General features: G+C 37.4%; 1 protein-coding gene across 1 annotated transcript in view; it reads right to left on the reverse strand.

The window, feature by feature from the left end:
• The window catches only part of LOC104509630 (chromodomain-helicase-DNA-binding protein 9-like), a gene marked incomplete at both ends in the record, with an annotated part of 38,396 nt that overhangs the window by 25,735 nt on the left and 1,235 nt on the right, over positions 1 to 11,426 (reverse strand). The window contains 1 exon segment of the mRNA XM_010151641.1: positions 2,650 to 2,761. Coding sequence (XP_010149943.1) covers positions 2,650 to 2,761 — 112 coding nt within the window.

An 11,426-nucleotide genomic window follows, 5' to 3' on the forward strand; every position in this document is an offset into this window, starting at 1 on the left:
ATCTGGTTTTTCCTCCACCTTAATCAAGCTTGTTTAGCTTTATTTAAGCATTTGGCTGACTTTGCAGTTTCTCTCTCCAATCCCTTGCTCTTATTTCTGCAAGAACCCAAGGACAAGTTCAAGTAGGAGAAATAGTGTTCAAACTAAGAAAATAATTCCTTCTCAATCTAAGTTTCAAATACTTAGATTATTAAGATATTGCCTCTCCTTTACACCCCTCAGCACCAATTTGAGAAAGACTGCATATTTAACCGTAAGATTAATTTGTAGATCCATTGGATAGATAATGGTATCGGAATCAAACTAGTCAGCTAACATTTGAAAAAAACTGCAATCTGTTTTAGAGAACTGATTATCACAAAAATAAAACTGGAGAAGGAAAACAGTCTCTATAATGTAAATTAATTACATTGAGCTACACAACAGTGTATTTTTATTCATGAAAAAGTGGTGGTTGGGACATACTGCAGTAATTAGTTGGGAGAAGAACAAGCTGTGAATAGAACAACCACCAAAATCCAGTGGTCACAGGAGCTTCTGCAGAGCAGACACTACGTAACAGTAAGATCGCAGCAGCACAAGAACTCCCTTCCTGCCTGTTAATTTGAGCCCTTGGGCTGGCTGTTACCTGGCGAAAGCTCCAGCTGTACTGTAACAGCCACACCGTGAGTACTTCAGTAAGGCAGAGCAGCGACACTGCATACACAGCACAAATCAAGAATGGGCATCACCCTTCTGCCGGAGAAGCTGGGACAGTGCACATGGAACTACTCAATCAGCTTTCCGCAACAATGTAACCCAACGAGCTATTCTTCAACAAAAAGTGAGTGTGTGTGAGGTGGGGTGTTCACACAGAACAAAACCTACATTATAGTTAAATCAGTAACAGTTGGCTGACAGAGGTAGACTTTTTTTTTTTTTTTAATGCCAGCTAATAGGACCAGTGCAGGAAGATGCATGAATCAGAAAAAGAAGGATTGAGAACCAGGACGAAGTTTTTAAGTATTTGTTGAATTTTTCAAAACCTAATGAGGCATTAACTGGCATTTTCAATCCCTCTGACTGTGTCTTCTCTTTAAGTATGAAGTGATTAACAAAACATCAACAGACCTATGTTCTCCAACATATTAAACGGAACCCGAGCTGTTTGAAAAAGTCTTTCCCTGAGCTGAGAAGCAAAGTCAAAGAAACGGTCTAAGGCACAAAGAAGTAATACCACACGTTTTTCCACAAAATAAATCAACATAAAGGAGACACTTGCCAAGAAACTACGCATACAAAAATAATGAGGGGGAAAAAAGGACCTAAAATCATTAAAATATTCAAAAATTGAAGAGAGGATGAATTCATGAAGTAAAGCAACTTATGTCTTTCCTGTTATGCTTCTCCCAAACTACTTCAAAGACAGACTTCAATGCTGTGATATTCTGCAGTATGATCTTTTTTCTATCCCATGACACTCCTTATTTTCTCTACCCTCTGGTCACACCAGGACCATGCAATTTGATGATACCCCCGGTTTATCCACACTAGAATTGAAGATGACCCTTGCTGTGCTAAAAATCAAGTATCAAAAAAACCAAAAGCAAAGCGGGGGGACACACCCAAGAGTCTTCTGTATTATATTTCTTGGCCTACAAATTTATATCACTCTACAGAATGCCATTGATAAATTACAGTACTTCAGAACCACCGAACCTACTAAGTGGACTTCCTATACCGGGATAAATTCCCTGAAAAATAAATAATTTCATGTTCCATTCCAGGTAATCTTTACCTAAGACAAGCTATCACTTCAGTTAGTAAACAGTCATTCTGGGAAATGGCTTCTGATCCTTTTCCTGCCCAGCATCATCATCTGTCAAATACTAAAGGTCAACTCAGTATCTCATAATTGTTTTCTGACACTATCATCAAATAATGCAATTAATTTTTACTCAACACCTTGACTATTGATTTCATCTCTGTGAATGGAATGGCCACAAGAAAAAAAGCCTGTGCATTTCCAGTATGACAACTCATTTTTACTGGAGTCTGCCCTAAAGCAAGAAAGTGATACTTTGCTAACATGCACATAAGTAGGAAATCATCTCTTACAAACAGTTCATACTTCCACTTCCTTCAGAAGTATTCCACAGGCAACTAGAGCCTATTGCATATTGATCATTACTCCTTCCAGATCCAACATTGCAACAAACCAATTCTTTCAGTCTCTCCAGAAGCAGAGCTCAGAAGAGACAGTGAAGTTTGAAACAAGCCTTTAAAATATTCTCCAAGATCCAGCTTCACTGATATATGTCCCTTCTATTAGGCAATCTCTGCATTTTCCCCAGGAAGTCAGCCAAAGTAAGAATGGGGTATAACTGTCAGCTCAACAGAAGAGTGCTGAGTCTCAAATCTATGGATTTCTGTAGTGAAATGGAACAGATACCACAGGGCACTGCTGTCCCATTACAGAAAGGGGACTCAAACCTGTAGCATTTTCAACTGACAAAAGTAGCTGGTAGTGTAAAGCTCTACCTATGAAAGAGAAGACAGCAGTGAGAGTATAACTGTCACTGTGTCGAAAAGAATATAACTTTTTGAAGAGAGAGGAAAAAAGACCTGTGGAAATAACAAATTCAAAAGGAAAAAAGTCTGGCTACTTACCTGTGAGTCTTCATCTTTCAGTGGCCGCTGTGGAGTCTGCTTAGCATCAGACAACTCATCTGAAGACTCATTTTTTCTCTTCTGCTTCTTGCCCAGTGTGATGATTAGCTTCCTGTTAGGAAAAACCACAACATCCAAGTGAATGCCACATACTAGTCTACTTAACTTCAAGAGGAAAAACAACGATACATCCACTACCAATTCCCGTATTCTTCTCAATATAAAACTCAGGAAACACTACTGTCTGAAAAATGAAAAAATGTCTCAAAACAAAAGGCTACAGTATTAAAGTATTTTCACAGAATCAGTAAAGTTGGAAAAGACCTAGAGGATGATTCAGTACAACCAAAAACCCAACACTACCATCCCACTAGACCATGTCATCGAGCACCATGTCTACACGTTCCTTGAACAAGTATTTTCTACTACTGTTACTAAGCTTCTTCACAGGCAAGCAGTTACATTACTATTGCAAACTCCTCTGTGTCACACATTTTAAATCTATAAATGAGAAAGAGATGCAAAACCCAAAATTTAAACTAACTGAAAATAGTACAAAGTTAGCATAAATTCAATCTGCAGATGACTGATAAATAATTTATCATTGCAAAATTTCCTCACGTTTTTTACTCAAAATAGCTATGGACAACAATCTAAAAATCATTCAAAGCTGTCTAACATGCAAAACTTGTATGTTTAAATAAATCATGCAACAATAAAAATGAGGGCATTGCATGAATCCTTTTTGCCCTTTTAAAAAAGTGAAAAACAAAATCTGTATTCAAAATCCAGTAGTTTTATCTGCAAGAAATCCTAGAATCTCTCAGCATATGTTGAGACCCAACACTGGGCTGAAAAAAAAAGCATCAATTATTTTATTGTTCAGATTTGAAAATTACTCTGTAAATCACGATACCAATTCATCTGATATTTTTTAACTAAAGGGTGTCAAAATATTTATTTTTCATATTTGAAATGTGCCAAATACTTCTCTTTAAACGTGTTTTCAGTGGCATATTTGCAGTGTGATGACAAACTAATATATGTAATTATAAATGTATTTTATATAGTATCCAATTATCAAATCTATGTAACATTCCAGCATACCAAGCCTCTTCTGCCATTTTACAGAACAAATGGAACACAAGACTTCAGTCTTTATACAAAAAACACAAGTTATTTTACACCAAAGTAGCATCAAATATATTGGCCACCTGAAAACCAGTGATGAGAAGGCAATGGTTAAAACACTTGTATCTCATTTGTTTCACTTTGCAAGTGCCCAGATAAAAGAACTGTCACATGTTTACTACATCCAAACTAACAGTCCACACAGAAAATTAAAATCTTAAATTTCCAAAACACTATGGATAGTTTAAGCAACATCTCTTACAGAAGATTACAGCATATTTCAAGAAGCAATGCACATTGGCAGTAAGCGTAATCACAGATCCGCTGTTAAAAATAAATTCTGGTCCTCAAGTCCTTGGTTTTTACTGGATGTTCTCAGTTTAATTATTACTTAGAAAACATGTTCCATAATTGCAGGAAATAATTTCAACAATGAACACACTGGTTTTCCTACTATCTGCAAGAGTAGTTTGGGTTTTTTCCCCTCACTTTTCAATCTCTGATTAGGATTCTTTTTTCTTTTCTCAAGGCTGTTGGATACTCAGGTATTTGTCCAATGTGGCTCTTGCTGGTGATGGACTTGGATAAACCACTTTTTCCATTGTTATTTCACCTTGTTTCATGGAATTTAAGTGTTACATTAGCACCTGTCAGATAATACGTCCAATTAGCTAATACGTTCCAAAGTGATGCAGACAAAGCACACTGTGATTGAACATCTGAGCTGCTTGTTAATTCCAATTGTGGATGCTAAAATTTAACATGCATTGAAAAGGAAACCTGATAAACTTCTGAGTGAGAATTTCTTGGAAGGCCAGTAAATTCATGAAATGGTTGGAGTTTGTGAAAATATTAACAAGTACTATGTAAATTTTCCCCGTTCTTAAAGTCTTCCCATTGAATCCATCTGCTTCTGGCACCGCTGGAGAGAGAGCCTAGATGAAACTCTGGTCTCAACCGGCTCTGCACTCTTCTAAACTTGGTGCATAAGTAATTAAGTGCAACAGCTGTGCACATTTTGACCAATAAATAGGATCCCAAGTCTTCCCTTTGATTTGGAGCGAAGTCATTAAAGGCCTGACGCACGTACAGCACGCGGACATGACTCATACGCATTTTCATTTTTAAATGAAGACAACTACTAACAGTGAAGAAAGAGTAGCTAAATGTTCTTTCTTCAAATAAGTGCTGAGATAGTAAGCCAAGCTGGAAGGGGTCTCTGAAGACATCTGATCCTTACGCAAAGCCAAGTTCAGAGCTTTTCTGTTGCTCACTCAAGGTCTGCCTATCTCCAAGGCTGACACCTCCCTGGGCTTCCTATTCCAAATTTTGATCCTCTTTTGTGAAATGGCAGATTAAAATGCTTCATAAACGCACGTTGCTGTGTTAAGCATTTGTATCTGTGCAACCACAGTTCATCCTTATTTCATGCCCTGCTGCCTAGTGTTCTAGGATCAGGTTCCTTTTGGATTCAAGAAGCATAATATTAAGAAAGGCTATGACTATTTTACACTATGGGTTCTAGAGGTATAAACTGAATATCACAAGATTTTAAGGACCATCTTATTTTGAACTCGGGCTTATTCTGTGATTAGACTGCTCTAGCTACACCTTTCCTTCCACGTTGTTTCCTCTCCTGCCTCTCGTTCAGCTCTTGCTCTGCCCCTGCAGTGTGACACGTATTTCTCCTGTCAGCTTTTGTGTCTTGTCTTGATCTTGTATTCCCCACCCCCAGTTCTTCTCTTCACACACATCTCCCTAATATTTTCTTAACATCTTCTCCACACGTTGCAGATCAGAATGTTTCTTCCTCTACGCAGATATAGTGCCAAAGAGAGGAATGAATGCATGGTTTCACTTCTTTCTGATCCAGTGCCCAGAACCACAATGCTCCTTGCTATCAGAAGTTGCTGAACGACAGTATGGTGCTCAAGTCACACATTTCTATTAGTAAAAATGCAGTCTGCTCATATTTTGGCCAAAAACCTCTAAAAAATCTGCTATGTGAAAACAATGATTTTCAGAAGCTTGTAAACTAGATAAATTCTGTGAAAATTTTTCATTGAGAGCACAACTTCTCTTGCCAGTTCTGCATGAAAGCATAAAGATCTTTGGCCAAAATCCCTTTTTCCACCCTGAAACAAACTGTTTGGAACAGAAACTATCCTGTTTCTATGAAACAGAAACAGCACACTGTAGACACAGAATAACTAGTATCTCTATAGACTCCATTCCGATTTCACTTTCTCTAGCCTTTTAAATTTAAAATGTATCTTATTGCAAAACATCCAGAACTACTTCAACAATTAGACAGTGATTTCTTCAACATTTATTTCCTCCTCCCATAACTACAAACTGAAGGAAAGATGTTCAGAAACTTACACCAATGGAGAAGTTTAAGCAGCAGCCACCTCATTAGCCGTTACTACTTCTGATCCTTAGCACAAGACTCCTAACATGGGTTAGAGCCAGAAACCTAACAGACTTAAATTATCAGCAAGACCACCAGGAACCAGTACTTGAAAAGCACTGCAACTTCTTCCTTGTAAATTAACAACCAGTAGGAGTCTGCTCCATCCCCCTTTGTTTGATAGCGGAGAACGTGACTGTAGAGTTGTCAGCATTCTGAACAGCTTTAAAACTATGAAGAACAGTTTTCAAAGCCTTACAAACAGTGAACATGAAGAAGTATTACAGAGGGGAAAAAAAGTAAAAACAGCAAGCATGTATTAGGCATGTAAGAAAATCAGTATTGCTGCCCCTGAATGCATGCCTTTAATACATCACTTTACTTCAATTTTCCCAAAACAGAGGAACACCAAATAACTAATTACTAGTGTCCAAAGCCATCTCCCAAACATTTTAGTTTGTAGTCAAAGCACTTTCATATATTACTAACAATAAAACTCCTGTGTTATCAGCAGTATTAGGATTTCTTTTATCACTAGTAAGTTAGCTAAAAATCTTTCTATTAGCTAATACAAAACAGATATTTCCTTGAGAAGACAGCGTATCCTCTTGGAATGAGTGTTAAATTGGCAGTATAAAAACAGTTGCTCTTATCCTTTTAGCATATGTTTAGTAAATAACACTAAAACACTAACATCAGCCACTCTCTCCTTCTCCAGTTATATTTCAAATTAATAACTTCTGGATTGTGCACTGATGTTTAAAACCACTCCTGTAGTCTTACTGGAACCAAAAGCCATTTCAAGCCTATGCAACACCAGACTAACAACGCAAGAGGACAAACTAGTTATTTTATTAGGTAAGACCACACTATTTTGCATTCATATATTTTGCAGCAGAAGCTGAACATTATTGCACTTAGACCCAAATTATGCATCAAAACTAGAATCTGGGAGCAGAGAAAATTTCACCAAGGAGTCACAGCTCAGTGCATGCAAAACCATCCCAGAAGCACGATCAAATTTGGAATGTTTGCATCCTTTCTAATCACGACAGAAGCAGCTTGTGATCTAAGAGATCCAACAGAACAGAAAGACTGAGTGAGCATCTCGTCCCTTTCAGCACAGATCTGTTAGCCAACACTTACCTGGCTTACACAAAGCACAAAACACAACTCACAGCGCTGGCCTTCTAGGAAAATTGCTTCGAGCTCTGTGTGTTTAAACTTAAATGCTACAGCAGCAGCTTAACAGGCAAATCAGTTCCCTCCCCTCCCCCGTCTCCTGTTGCTGACTGAGTTTACAAAGGTTTCAAACCATCTTAACAGTGTCCAAGCAATGAATGATTTTCTGTCAGGCCCTTGGGTCCTAACAATGTTCCCTCTTGTAAACAGTACATGTGACACCTACTTCAAGGTATCAAAGACCTTTGCTCATTCGAGCAGTGAACAGGATCCCAAAGGACTTGCTGGATCCATTACTACATAATTTAAGGGTTAATCAAAAAAAACCAAAAAAAAGGCACTGTTGTTTTTTTACACATGAAACACAGTCATTTGTGATAACAGGAAACAGTTTTGAACTTACGGACTACCACCCTGAACTGAACTTCTGTAAATCAAATTCTTAGGATTTGGGGAATTTATTTATTTAAACTATGCAGTAATTAAAAATCCCAAATGCAGTCTACTGATACTGTGTTTCACAGCACTAATGCAGAGCTGCTGCTTTTCATCAGGGCCATGATATTTAATTTTATGTTTGAGTAGGCGGGAATACATTGAGAGCTATAAAAGCTAAATGCCAATCTACTTTTTTGAACAACAGAATGTTCACAAATTCATAATTCTTCTATCCTTCATATCAAATGGTAAGAAGTAGACTTTTTCGTTTAAATATGCATCACCTTAAATGGAAAAAGTAGAGTCATAATCAATTTGGAAATGCTTATAAATGGAAACAAGTTCTATGCAAAAAATATTAAGGGTTTAAATAGATTCCTAAACATCAACCCACCTTGGTAAATGGCCAGGATATTAAAAGTACTTCTGTAGTCCTGAGAAAAATTGTTAAGTAAGGTAAAGAATTAACTTGATCAATAATCAACGCATAAAGCAAACAGGTTACTTAATTTGGTAATGCTAAAAGTATTATATAAAATTCCTCTATTTCTAATAATTTGTCCTATGCTTACAATGTTCCTAGTAATAGAAGAATTCAGTTGTTTATCTTCACCAATGCTTATGGCACGTTAAACCATTTGACTGAAATGAAGCCAAAGGAATAACGCCTGTTTAACAGGTCACAGGATTAAAAACTTAATCCCCACCTTTAGAAAGAAACTACAGCCGGTCTAGAAAGTAACTGCTAGTAACCCACAACTAGCAATGATAAACCGGAAAGAATCACACTGTCATTGTTTACTGTACATGCATATCTCTGAGGAATCACTGAGGAAAATGTAAGCAGTTAATATGAAGCCCTCAAACACATATCAATTATGCTTAATTAACAAGAGGGGGGAGGAGGGGGGAAGGACTGTTTAAAAATCATCCTATCCCCTAAAATCCCTGAAATTAAGACATAGTAGTTAAAACTCCTCTTGATCCTAGATGACTAGCTTAGCTACTCAATTTCAGTAAAAGCTGTATTGTATTACATTCAAAAGCACACTTATTTTTTGTAAACAGATGGCTACCAGGCAATTTTACCCAGGTCTGCAGAGCAGCTAGTGTTCCAGCTCTACCAGATCAGCAATGCAGAGTGTACCATTTTCACAGCTGGACAACTCTAACCCCAAATTCTACTCAAGAGCAACACAGGATGTGCCACACGGGATATGCTGCACTGACAGGACCCTTGTAAGATCTAAGCGTTTGCTGTTCAGTGCTGGACTAGAGGAGGTACAATTGTACTCAGACTGGACAGGCCATGTTTGATGCTAGCAGATGTGAAACATCGGACTAAAACCATTCTCCAAATGCTTCTCAGAAGAAAAATCCCAATATATTCATTAGTAGTTTCTCCTCTTTCAGCTCCACATGAGCCTGCAAATCAAGCCGGAGTCACCTATAACATGTCTGACGTCAGATCTTCTCAAACTCGAGGTCTACACCGCCTCCCGCACCGGTCTGGCTCTCAGAACCCAAGCTGAACCAGCACAGCTAACAGTAGCTGCAAGTTAAATGTGTTCGCTGCAGAAAACACTGAAAACATAGATGCTCATCTGGGATGGACATGCCACAGTGGAGCACCTTCTGAACAGGCGAGGCAGATGCACCCAAACCAACTCTCCACTACTGTTAAAAACATATACTTAAGCTTGGTTTTGGGGTTTTTTGGTGGTGTTGGTTTTTTGGGTTTTTTTAACTGTAGACCTTTATTGGCTGTAGGTTCCACTCATGATTTCACTGCTTGTAGATCTACAGTTGATAAACAATTTCCAGCTGTTGTAAACTGATACTTATCTTTTCAACCATGAGGACTTTTTGCTCCCTTCAGGTTTTCTTTCCTGCTTAAATGCAAGTAATGTCATATAAAAAACTTCGATAATTTTCTATGTTTTTCTTCTTGAGTAAAAAAGAAAAAATATAATTTTTCCCTTCCAATTTTAAAAACAGATCTCAAAAATCCTTATTTCCAAAAAAAAAAAGACCAGAAGTTTTCATAGATTTGAGTTCTTCCCTTCCCCTTCTTGCCCAATAAAGCACTTGCCTTCTAAGGGTATTATTTTAGCATGGCAAAATTTCCTCCCAAGACTCAGTACGTTTTTTTTATATTAATGAACAAGAAAACCACTGTAGCAATCCACATGTTTAAAGCTCCAAACATTTACAAGAGCTGTTTTGCCTTCTAAAGCCCTTATTAGTTATTAGACTTAATTTTATTCTTCTCTAAATAAACAGATTTTGTCCATCACATGATGTATCATCTTTGAAAAGACTAGTACACATATTCCACAGTAATATATCATTGTATTTATGTGGTATGTATCAAGTATATATTATTCTCACATAAGATTAATAGTGACATTTGCATATAAAACAGTCTGGTAAGATTATTCGTTAAATGCAAGAAAAACCTCAAGGCCTTCTTGCAATTACTGCTCTTCAAAACTACCCTAAGTATATTCTTTTCTAAACAGTTAATATTTTTTGTATTCATATAAATAATATAAAATCGTGCTAACACAACACAACGAAGCTGTTGGGCAGAAAAATGAAGTATGTGGATGCCTCAAAGCATTAGATTTACTGCTATCAAAACAGATGGAAATTCTGTAAAATCTATACTATGTGGCTCTTGAAGACTCTCTTAACTGCTCTTTAATGGGACCTGACTGCTAAATGTCTAGCTATGTATCCCACCTAGCTGAAGCAATACCTCGCAGCACGATTACGTTACTCGAATGCTACTGGGTCATTACCTAATTAAACCGGCAAATAAGGGGGAGGCAAACCTTCACATCTCAATGCTAAATTATGAGAAGCTGACCATACTTAATTAAACGGGAACCTTTCTACCAGGTTCAGTGTACACTGGATGAAGAACAAATACCATGGTTGAAAACAGTCTGAGAAACATCTGTTTCTCAACTGACAGCGTCTCACTGAAATCCTGAAAACTGATCCTAACTGACATGCACAGCTAAGCGTTTCATGGAGACAGAAAACCGAGTGCAGAAGTGTACATCGGAGGTAACTGTTTATTTCACTTCTCTGATTAAAGCCAGTAAAAACATTACAGGAACTACGTAGTCTATAAGGATGGTATTTTGGCGAGTCTTGTTAATTATCCAAAAGAAAGAATAAAAAGCACACTAAGGGGAATCCACGTAAAGCTTCAGGAAACTGACACTACCTGAACTGTGTCTGAGTTTTGTGACTAGACAGACCTGTAAAATATGTTACAGAACATAAGGCAATTCAGAAACAGGAAAGTGAAATCAACTTTGGAAGCACACAACTAAAACCCCACTTCAAACAAGACAGAGAGAAAAGAAAAGGAATCCCTACAGTGCGCTAAGCAGTATGATGAGCAATATCACCAGCATATGCCAATCCACCACCAGAAGAGACAGAAATTAAGACCATGAAAATTCACATTAAGAATCAGGCTGAGTTTAGAGCAGTAACTTTTATACTACAGGTTAACTTCAAGGAAACTCTTCATTTCAAACACTTAAGAAAAGCACAGATCTCTAGGAAAAAAAAAAAAAGATGATGCAGAGAAATGAGC

Source organism: Eurypyga helias, unplaced genomic scaffold (genome assembly GCF_000690775.1).
Source record: "Eurypyga helias isolate BGI_N326 unplaced genomic scaffold, ASM69077v1 scaffold43715, whole genome shotgun sequence".
Taxonomy (NCBI): Eukaryota; Metazoa; Chordata; class Aves; order Eurypygiformes; family Eurypygidae; genus Eurypyga; species Eurypyga helias.